The sequence below is a fragment of the Nycticebus coucang genome, chromosome 16 (genome assembly GCF_027406575.1).
Source record: "Nycticebus coucang isolate mNycCou1 chromosome 16, mNycCou1.pri, whole genome shotgun sequence".
NCBI classification, from domain to species: Eukaryota; Metazoa; Chordata; class Mammalia; order Primates; family Lorisidae; genus Nycticebus; species Nycticebus coucang.
In genome coordinates, this window is record NC_069795.1 from 76,504,276 (window position 1) to 76,524,277 (window position 20,002).

Below are 20,002 nucleotides of genomic sequence, written 5' to 3' on the forward strand. Positions count from 1 at the left end.
AGTAGGAGGTTGCTGTGAGCTGCAATGTTATGCCACTCTATCGAGGGCGATAAAGTAAGACTCTATCTTGAAAAAAAAAAAAAAGAAAGAAAAGAAAAAATTCTAAGATTGGTGATGGTTTGGATGGATTATATGACTATGTCAATTATGTCTCACTAAAAAGCTGTTACAAAAAAAAAGAAAAAATAGTATTTGCTTTTGTTATAGAGGTAAAAGGAAATTCAGAGATAGAAACTACAGGTATATAGTACAGATTACAGGTAAGTTTATTTAGTAGACACTCCCTCGTCACTTTGGTTGGTGCAGGTTGTTGGGTAAGTGAGTTATTGACCATCAGCCCATGCTAAATAGGCAGTGTGTACCAGGAAGGAATGTGGAATAGGCAGTAAGTTACTGAACTGATTTCACATAAATATATGAAGCAAAATAATTTAAAGCAATGATATTCCTCAATTTCTAAGGACCAAGAAATTTAAGTCTTCTCAGGGCTCATTTCACTAAAAAGATTGACCGCCTTCACTCCAATCCTGGCTATGATGATTGGCTGAGAGTAACATCCATTTGGTTATAACTATAACCAAGTATAACATTTATTTGGTTCCTACTGCAAGGGATATTGCTGAATTGATGCCTACCACTGTCTTTCAAATTTGAATACTTTAAGAAATATTCAGAATTAACAATGCCCTATTTTGTTCACGGCTGAGTCATTTTCTGAACTTTACATGCTACAATATGCAGAATAATGGCACATTAAAAATGTCCACACCCGCTACCTGGAACCTGTGACTACTACCTGACGTAGAAAAAGAAGTGTCTGTAGACATTATTAAATTAAGAATTTTGAGAATGGGAGATTATCTTGGTTTAGCCAGGTGTGCCCACTGTAAAGAGTCCTTATAAATGAAAAGGGGAGGTGAGGAAGTCATAATCAGAGAAGATGTGATGACAGAAGCAGTAGTCAAAATGATGTAATTGCTGGCTGGTGCCGTGAGCTAAATGGGGGCAACCTCAAAATGCTACAAAAGGCAGAAAGTGGATTTTCCCCTAGTACCTCCAACCCTGCCAATACCTTAATTTTATCCCTCAGAGACCTATTTCAGACTTCTGATTTCCTGAACTGTAAGATAGTTGTGCTATTTTAAGTCACTAAATTTATAGTAATTTATTTATTTATTTATTTATTTATTTATTTTTGTAGAGACAGAGTCTCACTTTATGGCCCTCGGTAGAGTGCCATGGCATCACACAGCTCACAGCAACCTCCAACTCCTGGGCCTAAGCGATTCTCTTGCCTCAGTATAGTAATTTATTATAACAACAAAAGGAAACTAATACACTTGCCTCTACCAATATCATCACTATCATGCTTGGAGGCATATGCCTCCTATCTGTAGAGCCCAACTGCTTTTATTGCTCAAAATAGAGTACTGGTTTGTAATAACTTTTAATTATCTCACAGTAGAAACGTTTCTGGGCTAGGAAGCTCCAGAAATAACCAGTGGAAATTACAGTTGACCAATAGCTAAGGGTCAAGATAGGTGAAGAAACAACAGAAACATAAGATTCTGTCCCTGGGATTCTGAAACATGGATTTCATAATAATAATATTGTGTATCAACAGTAACTTCAATTGGGTTTAAGTGATTTTGGACATGTTTTTTAGGGAAAGGGTAGTGAAGTTTGGAGTGGGGTCCTTCACATGAGGCTCGGCAGTAGTTAGGGAGTACACAGATAATGTCCCAGAGATAAAAGAACATAGAGTAGGCAATAATGTGAAAAGATTCCCATTTAAGATACAACAATATAGTAGAAGAATGACAATAGGGAGAAAAGAGTAAGACACAGAACACTAGACACCATGAAATGATGAATTTTATTTATTTATTTATCTACCTATCTATTTATTTATTTGTGTGTATGTGAGAGAGAGAGAAAGGCCATAGGGTCTTGCTCTATCACTTGGGCTACGGTGCATAGTATCATCATAGCTCACTGCAACCTCAAACTCGTGGGCTCAAGCAATGCTCCTGGCTCAGACTCCCAAACAGATGGGACTATAGGCACATACCACATCCAGCTAATTTTCTTATTTTTTGTAAAGACTGGATCTTGCTCTTGCTCTTGCTCACACTGGTCTTTAACTCCTGGCCTCAGTAATCATCATGCCTCCACCTCCCAAAGTGGTAAGATTACAGATGTGCGCCACTGTGCCCAGCAAGATGATGAATTTTAAATTACTGCCTATAGCCCAAATTTCTCCATTTCATTAGTTTGAATTTGATCTTTAGCCTACTTATAATACACACAGCTTTCAAATTTCCCTAACATTCTTTCTTCAATTCCTATGTAAAGTTTCCACAACTGAGCTGAGTCTGACAAGAAAGCATAACAGATTTCCAACAATGATGAAAATACACTTACTATTCCTTCTTTCCCTTATCTAAGAAGACTTAACATTGATATCATCAATGTTATATTACTTTCTACCCTCATGCTGCCAGGCTAAGTATTCAACACAGAAATCTCTTCTTTACTTACAACTGCATAGCGTTGCACTTTTGAAGGAATTCCATCTTCCTCTGTTGCCCCATTGGGTCCAGGTGCCTCTTTCCTCCTCTTCCTTGCATTGACTTTGGCTGAACTCTGGGCATCCATTTTCTTTTAATCAGTCATAGAAAGTAAAAAAGAATTTTTTTCTCATTGAGATTAAAAAAAAAAATCGGTCACCAGTATTTCAGACATGTTGGTACTGATATACTAGCACATATTCCATAGCACATATTTCACCAAGAAAAACCAATGGCATCTGACAAAAATAACAAAGATTTACAAAACATAGGCTCTAGTAGAAATTGAAATGCTTCTTTCTGGTACAATGGCCACAGTTAATCACTTGAACTTGGAAGTTATTCACCTTTAACAATTCAGTCTACATACTAGTTGCTAATTTAGTGCAAATAAAAGATTAGAATGCATGCGAAAGATCAGAATAACTTGGCTAAGAAAAATGGCTGTATGGACTTCACCACTACCCTTTATATCATTTCTGGTACACCTGGAGGTATGACAGGTACAGGCAATGTGAAAGGCAAGACTTTAGTGCAGATAAAGAGCTTTCTTGGGCGGCACCTATGGCTCAAGGAGTAGGGCGCCAGTCCCATATGCCGGAGGTGGTGGGTTCAAACCCAGCCCCGGCCAAAAACCACAAAAAAAAAAAAAAAAAAAAGAGCTTTCTTAAAAGGGATGGCTATCACCAAGTCCTGGGTTAACACAGCATGAAGTTCTTAACTCTAAATGCTCTGTACATTTCAGTGACCACTCCACTAGGGTTAGCTCTATGAAAACTGTGGAGTAGGCTGGGTGTGGTGGCCTATGCCTGTAATCCTACGGCTCTGGGAAGCCATAGCACTCTACCAAGGGTAGCAAAGTGAGATTCTGCCTCCCCCCAAAAAAAAAAGAAGAAAAAGAAAAGAAAATTGTGGAGTTGCAGAGCATATCTTTTATATATCCTTTCCCTTCCTTTTTCAGTACTCATTTCCCCTGCCTCTTTTTTTTAGAGACAGAGTCTCACTTTATGGCCCTCGGTAGAGTGCCGTGGCCTCACACAGCTCACAGCAACCTCCAACTCCTGGGCTTAGGCGATTCTCCTGCCTCAGCCTCCCGAGCAGCTGGGACCACAGGTGCCCGCCACAACGCCCCGCCACCTTTTGGTTGCAGTTTGGCCAGGGCCGGGCTTGAACCCGTCACCCTCCGTATATGGGGCGGGCGCCCCACCAACTGAGCCACAGGCGCCACCCATTCCCCTGCCTCTTTTAAGGCCTTGCCACTTCAACCTTATTTGGAGTCTTCAGTTATTAAAACCAGATCCAGGAGGGAGTGAGGAATGAAAAATTATCTATGCTGTACCATGTGCACTACTCAGGTACACCAAAAGCCTAGACTCCACCACTATAGCCATACACATGCAAAGGAATTCATTTTTTTTTTTTTTTGAGACAGAGTCTATGTTGCCCTCGGTAGAGTGCCGTAGCATCACAGGTTGAGGTGAACCTTCCTTTCATCACAGCAACCTCAGACGCTTGGGTTTAAGTGATTCTCTTGCTTCAGCCTCCCAAGTAGCTGGGACTCCAGGCACCCGCCACAACATACGGTTATTTTTTTGTTGCAGTTGTCTTTGTTGTTTAGCTGATCCAAGCTGGGTGTATGTGGCCGGCGCCCTACCCACTGAGCTACTGGTGCCGCCGGAATTCAATTCTATTAAATTTTTCAAAAAATTTAACGAAAAAATAAAAATAAAGTCCTATCTAGGCTTCTCCTTCCCACAAAGGAAAACTTATTATTTAATCTCATTTAGAAGAGAACTTCTAGTAACTAGCTATCACAAAAATAGTTCTGAATATTCAATGTTTTATGTTTATTTTTTTTTAGAGACAGGTTCTCTCTGTCACTCAGGTTAGAGCATGGTGGCATGATCATAGCTGCCATGAATTCTTGGGCTCACGTGATCCTCTCACCTCTGTCTCCTGAGTACTTAGGACTACAGGCATGCGCCACCACACCAAGCTAATATTTTATTTTTAGAAATAGAGTCTCACTATGTTGTTGGTCTCAAGGAATTCTATCTCAGCTTCCCAAAGTTTTGATGTTTAATGTTTAAATGTTGGCTTGTGCTACCTCTCTGGTGCCCTATAAGGATAACAAGGATATCTGCATTTTTCTTGGATGATACAATTCTCACAAATAAATTACTTTCTTGATACTGATGAAATTATAGGCATCAGCTAGAAACTGGGGATAAGTAGATTTCTATGATCAAGTGTCACCTCTGCCTAAGATTTGGTACAGAGAAAAATCCTTAAAATAGAGGTGGAAAATAAATGCTAGACAGAATGAGGACTTCCTATTCTGCCTCACTGCCTCTAATATGCCCTCCTGAGTGAGATGTTCAGCTAAACAACTGCAATTGTGTCTTACTTTCTTTCCTCCACCTAAATTCTGAGTGGCAATGTGACAAAATCTGTAAGAAATCTAGTCTAATTCTTAGAGACTGAAGGTGACACCCCATAAGTCATGGCTAAGTATTAGGATGACATGAAAAATGTCAGCGTCTATAATGCAAGATGAACACCACCCAGAAACTTCCTTTCATCACAAATGCAAATTAAAATGAGGAAAAGGCTACTATATATTTAACACTAAGTCTTCTAGTAATGATCAGAGCGCTTTCACTATTGTTATAATTACTTTTTCAATATAACCAGAGGTCAGTACTCTCATCTCAATGGTCTGAGTGGCCTTCTAAAATGTCTAATCTGGACAGCGCCTATGACTCAGTGAGTAGGGCACTGGCCCCATACACAGAGGGTGGTGAGTTCAAACCCAGCCATGGCCAAACTGCAACAAACAAATAGCCAGGCATGTGGCGGGCGCCTGTAGTTCCAGCTACTTGGCAGGCTAAGGCAAGAGAATTGCCTAAGAAGCCCAAGAGCTGGAGGTTGCTGTGAGGCAACAAAGCAAGACTCTGTCTCTAAAAAAAAAAAAAAACAAAAAAAACTCTGCTGTCAATATCTGCTCAATTCTTCTCAGGGTAGGGAGACAAAATCTACTATGAAAAATATAATCAGTAATTTGGCATCAGGCAAATCAATAATATCAGGCAGTCAATACTAGTACTTATCGTGTTATTCTGTCACCCAGGCTAGAGTACAGTGGTGTGATTATAATTCACAGCAGCCTCTAATTCCTGGGCTCAGGTGATCCTCTCACCTTAGCCTCCTGAGTTGCTTGGAGTATAAGCACATGCCACCACTCCTGGCTAATTTCTTTTTTTCTTTTTTGAGACAGAACTCACTACGTCATCCTTGGTAGAGTGCCGTGGTGTCAGAGCTCACAGCAACCTCAAACTCTTGGGCTTAAGCGATTCTCTTGCCTCAGCCTCCCAAGTAGCTGGGACTATAGGTGCCCACCACAATGCCTGGTTATTATTATTATTATTTTGGTTGTAGTTGTCATTGTTGTTTGGCAGGACCAGGCTGGGTTCGAACCCACCAGTCTGGGTATATGTGGCTGGTACCGTAGCTGCTGAGCTACAGGCACCGAGCCATCCTGGTTAATTTCTTACTACATCATAAGTTTTAAAGTACAGACTGAACTTGGAAGACATTATGCTAAGTGAAATAAACCAGGCATAGAAAGGCGAATACCACAAATATGTGGTATTCACTTATGTGTGGAATCTGAAAGAATGAAAGTAAAGAGTAGAATGGTAGTTACCAGAGGCTGAGGAAGGAGGATGGAGGGGGAAAAGGGAGTTGTTGATCAAAAGGTACAAAATTTTTGTTAGAGGCTAGGCACTGTGGCTCACGGCTGTAATCCTAACAGTCTGGGAAGCGGAGGCGGGTGGATAGTTCAAGCTCACAAGTTCGAGACCAGCCTGAGCAAAATCGAGACCCCCATCTCTACTAAAAATAGAAAAATTGAGGCAAGAGGATTGCTTGGCCACCCAGAGTGCTAGGACAGCCATGAGCCACTGCACTCAGTCTAAGAGTAGATTTCTTTCTTTTTTTTTTTTTTTAGAGACAGAGTCTTATTTTGTTGCCCTCGGTAGAGTGCCATGGCGTCACAGCTCACAGCAACCTCCAGCTCCTGGACTAAGGCGATTCTCTTGCCTAAGCCTCCCAAGTAGCTGGGACGACAGGCACCCGCCACAACACCTGGATATTTTTGCAGTTTGGCCAGGGCTGGGTTTGAACTTGCCACCCTTGGCATATGGGGCCGGCGCCCTACTCACTGAGCCATAGGCACAGCCCCTAAGAATAGATTTTTAAAAGTTTTCACAACAAAAAAATAAGTATTTCACACTGTACTCGATAAATATATGTAACTATTATTTACCAATTTAAAACGTACAAACCATTTACTCAAAGAGCATTCAATTAAGGAAAGGAAACCACATGCAGAGCCCCACCTTAAAAAATGTTTATGAAATAGGCTGGGTATAGTGGCTCATGCTTATAATCCCAACACTTTGGGAGGGCAAAGTAGGAGGATTGCTTGTTTCACACAATGATCTACTGAAAGAATCTACTGATTTCAAGATTTCAAAATACTTATGTGGGAAAAAAAGAAGAAAGAAGCTACTGATAGTGTGAATTGGTCTGAGCAATTAATCTTCAAGAAATTATGGAGCAGCTCAGCGCTTGTAGCACAGTGGTTACAGTGCCAGCCACATACATTGAGGCTGGCAGGTTCGAACCCAGCCTGGCCAGCTAAACAAGGACAACTGCAACAGAAAATCCAGGTGTTGTGTCAGGCACCTGTAGTCCCAGCTACTTGGGAGGCTGAGGCAAGAGAATCACTTGAACCTAAGAGTTTGAGGTTGCTGTGAGCTGTGATGCCATAGCACTCTACCCAAGGTGACATAGTGAGACTTTGTCTCAAAAAAAAAAAAAAAGAAAGAAAGAAAGAAAGAAATTATGGAGGACTCAAAAAAGAACATTCCTGAAATTATGCCTGAATCATTGTGGAAAACATTCTCATTGCTCAACATCTTCATTCTAGATAATATATTTTTATGATAAATGAAGGAGGATAAAAACAGCTATGTGTTTTTACAAAGCTGAGAGGCAGTCATAATTGTCACGGGTATTTCTAACAGCTATCAGAGATACTACTATTTCATTAGCCTGGTGTGGTAGGGCATGCCTACAGGCCCAACTGCTCGGGAGGCTGAGGCAGGAGTACCTACTCCTAAGCATAAGCTATGATCACACACTGCACTCCAATCTGGGCATCACACACTGCACTCCAATCTGGGCAACAGAGTGAGATCCTGTCTCTAAAAAAATTTTTTTAATTAAAAAAAAAAAAGTACAAGGGTATATAGTAAATCTAAATCTACTAAGTGTAGAATATAAATGTCTTTTTTTTTTTTTAAAGAAGTCTTATTTTGTCGCTCTGGGTAGAGTGCTGTAGCATCACAGCATACAGCAACCTCCAGCTCTTGGGCTTAGGAGATTCTCTTGCCTCAGCCTCCTCAGTAGTGGGACTAAGGCGCCCGCCACAAAGCCTGGCTATTTTTTTTGTTGTTGCTGCAGTTTGGCAGGGGCGGAGTTTGAACCCGCCACCCTCGGTATATGGGACCTACTCACTGAGCCACAGGTGCCACCCTATAAATGTCTTAACACAATAACTAAGAAAATGTGAAGGCTATGTTAACCAGTTTGATGAAAATATTTCAAATTGTATATAAAACCAGCACATTGTAGCCCATAATTGCATTAATGTACACAGCTCTGATTTAATTTTTAAAAAACTATTTCAGATGTTTTTTTTTTTTTTTGTAGAGACAGAGTGTCACTTTATGGCCCTCGGTAGAGTGCCGTGGCCTCACACAGCTCACAGCAACCTCCAACTCCTGGGCTTAAGCGATTCTCTTGCCTCAGCCTCCCTAGTAGCTGGGTCTACAGGCGCCCGCCACAACGCCCGGCTATTTTTTGGTTGCAGTTTTGGCCGGGGCCGGGTTTGAACCCGCCACCCTCGGTATATGGGGCCGGCGCCTTACCGACTGAGCCACAGGCGCCACCCATAAGATGTTTTTATCTAAAGCTATTATCGATAGTCTCAGACTTCAGGAAAATTAGTTTGAGATTTAGCTGAGGAAGCTCTTGCCTATTGCATCTCAGAATTGAATAGTAAATTAAAAAATGCATGTAAACATTTTCCGAGATAAAAAGGTCACAAACTTGCACTCACATACCCAGCACAGAGCAAAAACAAGATTATCTTATTTAAGCAAAAGCCAGGCATTCTGGCTCCAGAGTCTGTACTTTTAAACACAACACTGTCCAGTATATAAAATAGTGATAGAATAATTTAGTCACAACAACTTATTGCACTCTGGCCATGTGCTACACTATACCAGGCAGGAATTTTATTTCACCTTTCATAAAGACTAGGTTCCCCTGCCATTGAGTATATCACCTGCAGATTATCCAGGAACTCCAAGGGCTTGTTTTGGTTTGGGCCAGAGAAGACAAGACAGGAATCATATCAATTAAGTTGGAATTTAACTCTAGGTCCTCCCAATATCTTAACTCTATATTTAACTGTAAAGTCCTGTGATACTATGAGTTTCTTCATGTGCTCAAAGAGAGTACTAATGAAATGTACTTAACTTTTAAGACAGTAAGGATCAAAGGAGAAATTAGACTATTAACTCACAAAGGAGAAATTAGACTATTAACTCACTGATATAGTAGATGTTTGTTGTTTGTCCACTATTCAATTCCCCTTTTTAGAAAAGAACCCATTTTCTTTCTTTTTTTTTTTTTTTTCCATTAAGACAGACTCTCACTATGTCACCCTTGGATGGAGTACCATGGCATCACAGCTCATAGCAACCTCAAACTCTTTGACTTAAGAGATTCTCCTGCCTCAGCCTCCCAAGTAGCTGGGACTACAGGTGCCCATCACAATGCCTGGCTATTTTTTTGTTATTATTGTCATTGTTTACCAGGCCCTGGCCAGACTCAAATCCACCAGCCCCGGTGCATGTGGCTGGCACCCTAACCACTGAGATGGGTGCTGAGCCAACCCATTTTCATTATTTGGAGACTCTCTCATTTGGTTTTTGTAGCCTCAGCCTCAGCCCTAGCATGTGCCAAACCTAAACCAATTAGCACATTACTGTACTCTGGCCACAGATTTGAGGAGAGGGAGGCAATGATATGTGACCTAAACTAATCCAATCAATTACTTCTTTCTTTGTGCATTTGAACCTGAAGATATGGCTACAAGGACCATTCTGTAACCATCCAGTGGCTATACTGTAACCAGCAGGAAGAGACTTTTTGAAGATAGTCAAGGCAAAGAAAGCAGAGCTAATGATGAAAAAGAAGTCAGATTAAGAACTGCTTAATTATGTCAAGCAATACAAGTAAGCGAGTTTGTTTGTTTTTTTTTTTTTACCACTTGGAACTACAAAAATCATGATTCACAGGCAGTACCTAGCAATGAGTCCTAGTACACAGTAGGCAGTAGTTGAATAAATGTAGGAAGTATAGAAACCTGTTTTGAAATTCTGAAAAGCATTACAAACATTATTGTTTTGTTTTAATGGAAATGGACAAGTACTCATCAATTTTTAAGTGCATCAAAGTTGGCACGATAAGGCTCTCATACTGTCAAAAGTATTAATGTATTTCTTTATCTGCTTATCTATTTGTTTATACTGTTTCTTGTCTGCTCACATACAGTCCTGAATAAAGATGATCCTTGTGTTTTACATCTTATTTTACATTATTCTTTAAACTGAAGTCTTAAGATCCTTTGGATTTAGAACAAACATATCTAATCCTTTTGAGTTTTACTATAAAACATTTCTATAGCTTTATCCACTTTCTCAGGAAATGAAAAACACCACGGTCACAGACATTTCACAACAGTAAGTCTAAAAGAATTTAAAAAATAGATTAATCTTTATACCTTTCCTTTAATATTATCATTATTACTATTATTTTTTGGAGACAGAGTTTCACTTTATCGCCTCGGTAGAGTGCTGTGGCATCACACAGCAACCTTCAACACCTGGGCTTAGGCGATTCTCTTGCCTCAGCCTCCCAAGTAGCTGGGACCACAGGAGCCCACCACAATGCCCAGCTATTTTTTTGTTACAGTTTGGCTGGGCCTGGGTTTGAACTTGCCACCCTCGATATATGGGGCCAGTGCCCCACCCACTGACCCACAGGCACTGCCCATTCCCTTTAATATTTTGAAATTAAAAAAGAAAATAGCTTAAAGCAATCAACAATCATGTTGAGGTATTAAAACTAATTTACTCATGGTTACCAAAAAAAATCCTTATGCTTTCCCTCTAAAACTACTACTTTTTAAACTTTGACTTTATAGGTTTCTCAAGATTTTTCTTTTTTCTTTTTTTAATTATTTTTTATTAAATCATAACTTTATACATTTGATGCATTTATGGGGTTCAGGGTACTGCTTCTATATACAATGTGAAATGCTTACATTGAACTAAGTAACACATCCACCACAATTATACTCATTTCTTAATAGTTTTGAAATGTACCATTGCATCAGGCACATTAGGTGGGGTCCCCCCGAATATCCTCCCTCCTCTCATGCCCCACCCCCTCACCTCCCCTCTCTCTCCTCTTCCCCTCTACTTTCTGGACTATAGTTATGTTTTGCCATTCATATGAGTGTATAGTTGGTTATATACTGATTTCATAGTAGTATTGAGTACACTGGATACTTTTTTTTCCATTCTTGAGATACTTTACTAAGAAGAATATGTTCCAGCTCCATCCAGGTAAACATAAAAGATGTGAAGTCTCCATCTTTTTTATGACTGCATAGTATTCCATGGTGTACATATACCACAATTTGTTAATCCATTCATGGGTGGATGGGCACTTGGGCTGTTTCCATGTCTTGGCTATTATGAACTAGGCTGCAGTAAACATTTTGGTGGGTTTCTCAAGATTTTTCATTTTTCACTGGCCTTTTAGACCATCCCCATATTCCCTCACATCTAGTAACTTATGCACCACCAAAGCATATCGAATAATTTAACACTTAGTGCTTCAAATAATGGAAAAATTATCCCCAGTTTCCCTAATGTTTCAATAGATGCCTGCCTGGACAACTTTGCTACTGAGAAACTAAAGAGAAAATGTATATGAGAAGATAATATATAAGGACATAATAAGAATGGTAAATACATCCTAATATCACAGTGGCTTTTAATTCATTATACTGAAACTTAGCTGTACCTAAAACCACACTACCTTCCAACATCCATAATTGCCCAGTAACCATTTTGAACTTCTCTAACAATGAAGAAAATACTTCTCAGACTATTTATAACGGTACCTTTGTAATAAACCAATACCATTAACGTACAGGTACAATGATGGTCTCAGAAAGAGGTGGCTTTAAATACCTATATTTAAGAGAGAAAAATTACACATACACACAGAAGCTGCCTTAATCTCTGGGCAATGGAGCTGGGAAAAGATAGCACTCCTCAATGTCAATACTGTGAGGTCAAAATGGGGCAGTGGATTACTTGCAGAGGCCCTCAAACTTTTTAAAAAGGGGGCCAGTTCACTGTCCCTCAGACCGTTGGAGGGCTGGACTATAGTTTAAAAAAAAACTATGAACAAATTCCTATACACAATGCACATCTTATTTTAAAGTAAAAAAAAAACAAAACGGGAACAAATATAATCATACCGCCTCATGTGGCCCGTGGGCCGTATTTTGAGGACCCCTGATAATGTCTTGTAGATGGATCCTCAGGGAAGAGTCAGAATGAAATGCAATCAGAGGCAGAATATAAAACCTCCCTTATGAGCCCGACCAGAGTATGCCAAAACTTCCTGTTTCCTTAGTCATTTATCCTCCATTAAAGTTTGTCAAAAGAGACAAACAAAGAAAGACAAAGGAGACTGACAACTAGAATGCAGTATTTATAAGGTCTGATCTTTCCAACACTGTTGCCTATTCAGTCCCTAGATAAATCACCTCATTTTAGTCACTTAAACTGAGCACAGATTCTAAATATAGATATAAATGTCCACCCCCCTCACCCTGCCTATTAAATATATTAGTGTCTCCAAAGTGCTCTCAAGATACAGAATGTAGTATCTGTGCCTGTGACTTTTACTCAGACTCAAAAATCTGGCTTAATTTCTGCTGACTCACATCCCAATACACACTGCTTGCCTTGTTCTTCAATGTTCCAATAGATGTCTGCTTGGTTTCATCGACTTTGCTAGAGAAGAAGTGGAAAACGTATTTGTGGAGGGGGCAGTCAGCACTGAGGAAACACTAAGGATAGATCTAGTCAAATATTTTTCCAATGTGAATGTCCTGAAAGAGACAAAATCTGGGTGCTGACTATGCATACTCTTGAGTCTTTAACATGAAAGGCTCCTACAAGTACAGCTTTAGGGACTCCAACCCAATCTCCTCTATTCTACTTCCTTACTGCTAGTTGACCTACGAAGCACCCAAGGAAAAAGAGGAGGTGGTCTCTGCTTCCTAAACTATGCAACACCCTAAATATTAATAGTCCCCTCTTATCTGCAAGGGATGTATTACAAGACCCCAGGGAATGCCTGAACCCTTGGATAGTACTGAATTCTCAATCAGCTGCTCCTCAGTACCCCTGGAGGATTGGTTCCAGACCTCCTGCAGATACCAAAATCTATGGATGCTCAAGTCTCTTGTATAAAATGTAGTATTTGCATATAACCTATGCACATCCTCCCATATACTTTAAATCATCTCTAATACCTATTACTTATAATACCTAATACAATGTAACAACTATGTAAATAGTTACTATATTATATTGGGTTTTTTGTTTGTACTATCATTTTTTATTTTATTTTTTCCAAATATTTTCTATCCATGGTTGTTTGAATCCATGCATGTGGCACACAAAGATATGGAACACTGACTCTACTATTTTTTGCTGTATATACATACTTACAATAAAGCTTAATTTATAAATTAGGCACAATAAGAGATTAACAGTAATTAATACACAATTATGACAATACACTGTAATAAAAGCCCGTGGCTTAGTCAGTAAGGCGCCGGCCCCATATACCGAGGGTGGCGGGTTCAAACCCAGCCCCGGCCAAACTGCAACCAAAAAATAACCGGGCGTTGTGGCGGGCGCCAGTAGTCCCAGCTGCTCGGGAGGCTGAGGCAAGAGAATTGCTTAAGCCCAGGAGTTGGAGGTTGCTGTGAGCTGTGTGAGGCCACAGCACTCTACAGAGGGCCATAAAGTGAGACTCTTGTCTCTACAAAAAAAAAAAAAAAAAAAAAAGTTACATGAGGGTGGTGCCTGTAGCTTACGCAGCTAAGGCGCCAGCCACATACACCAGAGCTGGCGGGTTCGAATCCGGCCTGGGTCTGCCAAACAATGACAACTACAACCAGAAAACAGCCAGGCATTGTGGTGGGTGCCTGTAGTCCCAGCTACTTGGGAGGCTGAGGCAAGAGAATTGCTTAAGCCCAGAGTTTGAGGTTGCTGCGATGCCACGGCACTCTACCCAGAGTGATAGCTTGAGGCTCTGCATCAAAAAAAAAGTTACATGAATATGGTCTCTTTCTCTCAAAATATCTATTTTTTTTTTTTTTTTTTTTAGAGACAGAGTCTCACTTTATCGCCCTTGGTAGAGTACCATGGTGTCACAGCTCAACAGCAACCTCCAACTCCTGGACTTAAGAGATTCTCTTGCCTCAGCCTCCCAAGTAGCTGGGACTACAGGTCCCTGCCACAACGCTCAGCTATTTTTTGTTGCAGTTTGGCCAGGATTGGGTTCGAACCCGCCACCCTGGGTACATAGGGCTGGCGTCCTACCCACTGAGCCACAGGCACCACCCTCTCTCAAAATATCTTCTTGTATTTACCTGTTTTCTCCTGGCTTCTCTTTTGTTTTGAGACAGACTCAAGCTGTTGCCCTGGGTAGAGTGCTGTGGCATCACAGCTCACAGCAACCTCCAACTCCTGGGCTCAAGTGATTCTCCTGCCTCCGTCTCCCAAGTAGCTGGGACTACAGGCCCCTGCCACAACGTCCGGCTATTTTTTGGTTGTAGTTGTCATTGTTGTTTGGTGGGCCTAGGATGGATTCCAAACCTACCAGCTCAGGTGTATGTGGCTGGCGCCTTAGCTGCTTGAGCCACAGGGGCCAAGCCTACTTACCTGTTTTCTTTTTTTGTAGAGACAGAGTCTCACTTTATGGCCCTCAGTAGAGTGCCGTGGCCTCACACAGCTCACAGCAACCTCCAACTCCTGGGGCTTAAGCGATACTCTTGCCTCAGCCTCCCAAGTAGCTGGGACTACAGGCGCCCGCCACAACGCCCGGCTATTTTTTGGTTGCAGTTTGGCCAGGGCAGGGCTTGAACCCACCACCCTCGGTATATGGGGCCGGCGCCTTACCAACTGAGCCACAGGTGCCGCCCTACTTGCCTGTTTTCTAACAGTGGCTGACCACAGGTAACTGAAACCACAGAGAGCAAAACTGCAGATAAGGGGGAACTACTTTATTTATTTATTTATTTATTTTTGAGACAGAGTCTCACTATGTCGCCCTCAGTAGAGTGACATGGCATACAACTCACAGCAAACTCAAACTCTTGGGCTCAACTGATTCTCTTGCCTCAGTCTCCCAAGTAGCTGGGACCACAGGCGCCCGCCACAAAACCCAGCCATTTTTTTTTTTTTTTTTGGTTGCAGTTGTCATTGCTGTTTAGCAGGCCCGACTGGCTCGAACTCACCACCTTCAGTGTATGTGGCTGGCGCCATACTCACTGAGCTACGGGCGCTGAGCCAAGGGGGAACTACTTTAATAGAAAATGGCAATTACATATACTCTTCCAAATTTCAAAAATCTAATTCAAACTTGACTGATTATTATAAGGAACTATCTGTGAAAAGAGAAGTATAATTTTCCTTTGCATTCTCTTCCTGCTTCCCCCATCTCTAGTCCTATATTTTCTTCCTCAGTAAAACTCTATGCTACTTTTCTACTGGCAAACCAATGCCCAGTTCTATAGCTGAGCGAACTAATAGTCTTCATATTTGTGATCTTTACCTGCTTCTACTATGATGGTATTTAATAAGATGGTGCTTAAAGAAAGGCAAGCTCTGTAAACTCCAAGGTTAAGGTGCATCTAATACTCTTAGGATTCACGTATGTCATCTGCTGTACATTCAGGCCTTTCTGCAGATAACAGGGCAAGGACATCACCCTGTATATAAAGGTCTTTGAAGCTTGAGGGAGGACACAGCTAACCCAAAGTGGGGAAAAGAGAATGAATTTAAGAACCAGCAGACTGCTCGGTGCCTGTGGCTCAAGCGGCTAAGGCACCAGCCAAAAACACCTGAGCTGGCGGGTTAGAATCCAGCCCAGGCCCTCCAAACAACAATGATGGCTGCAACCAACGAATAGCCAGGCGTCGAGGTGAGCTCCTGTAGTCCCAGCTACCTGGGAGGCGGAGGCAGGAGAATCGCTTGAGCCCAAGAGTTGGAGGTTGCTGTGAGCTGTGATGCCACAGCACTCTACCCAGGGCAACAGCTTGAGGCTCTGTCTCAAAAAAAAAAAAAAAAAAAAAAAGAACCAGCAGTCCTAGATCAGTGGCCAGCAAACTACAGCTTGCAGGCCAAGGATGGCCCACTACCTATTTTTGTAATTCAGGTTTTACTGGAACATAGCCACTACTCGTTCACTGACCTATTGAATACCCATGGCTGTTTTTGTGTTATAACAGCAGAGTTGTTTAGTCACAACAAATATTATGACTTTAAAAATGAAAAATATTTACAATCTGGTCCCTTACCAAAAAAGTTTGCCAGGCAGTGCCTGTGGCTCAGTGAGTAGGGCACCGGCCCCATATGCCAAGGGTGGCAGGTTCAAACCCAGCCCCGGCCAAACTGCAACCAAAAAATAGCCGGGCGTTGTGGCGGGCACCTGTAGTCTCAGCTGCTTGGGAGGCTGAGGCAAGAGAATCGCGTAAGCCCAAGAGTTAGAGGTTGCTGTGAGCCGTGTGACGTCACGGCACTCTACCTGAGGGCGGTACAGGGAGACTCTGTCTCTACAAAAAAAAAAAAAAAAAGTTTGCCAACTCTCATCCTAGATTAAGATAGGATAGGTTTTATTAATTTGGTGGTAAATTTATCCAATCTAAAGTGGAGAGAAGTGCTAGAAATTGTACTGTAACTTTCTGATAAAGGATTGCAAAAGTTTATATAACTAGCCCATCTATATCACCATAGTACAATCTGTTAAAAGAATGCCTGATGTAAGCTCGGCGCCTGTAGCTCAGCAGCTAGGGTGCCAGCCACAAACACTGGAGCTGGTGGGTTCAAACCCAGCCCTGGCCTGCCAAACAACAACTACAACCAAAAGATAGCTGGGCATTGTGGCGGGCGCCTGTCTTCCCAGCTACTTGAGAGGCTGAGGCAAGAGAATCTCTTGAGCCTAAGAGTTTGAGGTTGCTGTGAGGTGTGATGCCACGGCACTCTACTAAGGGCAACATAGTGGGACTCTGTCTCAAAAAAAAAAAAGAATGTGTGATGTAAAGGCATTGTAAAAGTGAATTTATGTAAAGGTGAGTTTCACAATATAACCTCCCCTGACAGATTAGTTTTATACAAGAGCTCAATGTTACGCTTGAATATTTGAGGTCTATAAATCGCCACACACTAAGATCGCTGCTTTAAACTTCCCTCTACTCTCTTCCCTCTAACTTCTTCAGAGAAACCCTTATTCAACAAATGTTAAGCAAGCACATACTCTGTGCCAGATCCTGGGTTAGCCAGAGGAGCAAAATAAAGTTTATACTTGGGCCTCGTCACATAGTAGAATGTTTCAGGAAATACTACATATGATTTAGAAAAGAGATTAACCTAAAAACCACAAGGGACACTTATAATAGTTCTCACAGTGTAATGATTTTACTCAAAGCAAGACTCCATCTCTATTAAAAACAAAAAAACTAGCCAGGCATGTGGTAGGCACCTGTAGTCCCAGCTCCTAGGGAGGTGGAGACAAGAGGATTGCTTGAGCCTAAGAGTTTGAGGTTGCTGTAAACTATGACGGCATGGTACTCTATCCCCCAGGGCAACTGAGTAAGACTCTGTCTCAAAAAAAAAAAAAAAAAAAGAGAGAAAGAAACCTATTTCTGTTTGATCACAGGAAAAGTCAGAAGATCTGGTTCCAGATCAATAATGCAGATACTTGGAAATAAAAGCATGATGACTGAGCAAGAAAACTACCATTATGAATAGATATTTTATCATTATCCATCATTAATAAGAATGGAAAATTATTATGTTTGCATTTTCTTTGAGCATTTCATTCTCATCAGCACTTATAGCATGTCTAGGAAAGGTTATTCAGATCCCTAAGAGAATTCTGTCAAAAAAAAAATAAAAACAGGCTGGGCGCGGTAGCCCACGCCTAATAATTCTAGTACTCTGGGAGGCTGAGGTGGGTGGATTGCTTGAACTCATGAGTTCGAGACCAGTCTGAGCAAAAGCAAGACCGTCTCTACTAAAAACAGAAAAAATCTGAGGCAAGAGGATCGCTTGAGCCCAAGAGTTAGAGGCTGCTGTTAGCTATGACACCATAGCACTCTACCCAGGGCAACAGCTTAAGACTCTGTCAAAAAAAAAAAGAAAGAAAGAAAAGAAAAGAAAAGAAAAAGAAAAAGAAATTAAAAGAAAAAAGAAAATCCTGTCCAAAAAAAAGCTCTGTATGGGAATCATGAATAGGGTCAGATGATTCACAAAGCCTATGAGATTATATACAAAATTCAGTGAGTATGCACATATTTCAGATTAAAGGGCTGTTTAAGGGCCATGCACAGTGGCTCACGCCTGTAATCCCAGCACTCTGGGAGGCCAAGGTGGGCGGATCACCTGAGCTCACGGGTTCAAGGCCAGCCTGAGCCAGAGTGAGACCCTGTCTCTAAAAATAGTAGGGTATTGTGGCAGGCACCTGTCATCCCAGCTACCTGGGAGGCTGAGGCAAGAGAATTGCTTGAGCCCAAGAGTCTGAGGTTGCTGTGAGCTATGACACTACAGCACTCTACCAAGGGCAACAAAGTGAAACTCTGTCTCAAATAAAATAATAAAATAAAATAAAGAGCTGTTTAATCACAAGAACAGTTACCTCTGCCATTGTTAGAAAACAAAATGAGAGAAAATAATAATGTTTCCCATATTCATAGAATAAGTCAATGCCAACATCAGACAGAATAACCTGGGATGGGCTTGGTGCCTGTGGCTCAAGCGGCTAAGGTGCCAGCCACATACACCTGAGCTGATGGGTTAGAATCCAGCCCGGCCCACCAAACAATGACTGCTGCAACCAAAAAATAGCCGGGTATTGTGGCAGGCACCTGTAGTCCCAGATACTTGGGAGGCAGAGGCAGAAGAATTGCTTAAGCCCAGGAGTTTGAGGTTGCTGTGAGCTGTGACAACACAGCACTCTACCCAGGGTTACAGCTTGAGGCTCTCTTCTCAAAAAATAATAATAATAACAATAATTTGGGACAGCTGGGTGCCCATAGCACAGTGGTTATGGCGCCGGCCACATACACCAAGGGTGGTGGGTTTGAACCTGGCCCGGGCCAGCTAAACAACAATGACAACTGCAACAAAAAACAGCCAGGCATTGTGGCAGGCACCTGTAGTCCCAGCTACTTGGGAGGCTGAAGCAAGAGAGTCACTTAAGCCCAAGATTTTGAGGTTGCTGTGAGCTATGACGTCACAGCACTCTCCCAAGTGCGACATAGTGAGACTCTGTCTCAACCACAAAAAAATGAACCTGGGACTTCTGTATTTAAGGTTTTGAGTCATCCTTAAGTGATCACATATCCAAGAGGGGGTCCCCAAGAAAAATAAAACCCTACCAGCTGATCAGAGGAGAAATCATAGGCTGAGGGGGGAATGAAGCTTATTCTTTGTCAATCAGACCATTATATTAATTTTTGAATGAAATTTGCAAAGCAGCATAGGTCAGAAAGAATCATTTCATTAAGCAAACACAAAAGACCCCAGATGGAGTACTACCATCCCCAAATCTTAGTCTCTCTTCTTTTATAGCCTCTTATCTTGAAGCATATATTCTGTTCTAGAAACTCTTCAGTAGTTCTTTTTACTTATGTAGAATGTAAGTCCAGTAAACTCCTAATATCCTAGAAAACTAGTCTTTTTTTTTTTTTTTTAGCCAAACAAAGGCTATCTCCCACCAATCCCAATTCAAAACTTTTCTGAACTCTCTCCCGTATTATAAAGTGTTGTGTATGTGTACAGGGCAGGGGTGACTATTAGGTAATCAGATTAATACAGTATCTGATAAATTAAAATGACCTCAAGCTTCTCCTATTAGATCTTTCTTTTCTTTTTTTATTTTTTTTGAGACAGAGTCTTACTTTGTCACCCTTGGTAGAG

At 41.4% G+C, this 20,002-nt stretch overlaps 1 protein-coding gene across 1 annotated transcript in view; it reads right to left on the reverse strand.

The window, feature by feature from the left end:
- Positions 1–20,002, reverse strand: part of PCYT1A (phosphate cytidylyltransferase 1A, choline) — a 59,269-nt gene that overhangs the window by 36,598 nt on the left and 2,669 nt on the right. Inside the window, exon 2 of the mRNA XM_053565383.1 lies at positions 2,542–2,661. Within this exon, the coding sequence (XP_053421358.1) occupies positions 2,542–2,658 (117 nt within the window). The 5' untranslated portion in view covers positions 2,659–2,661. The remainder of the gene's footprint in view (positions 1–2,541; positions 2,662–20,002) is intronic.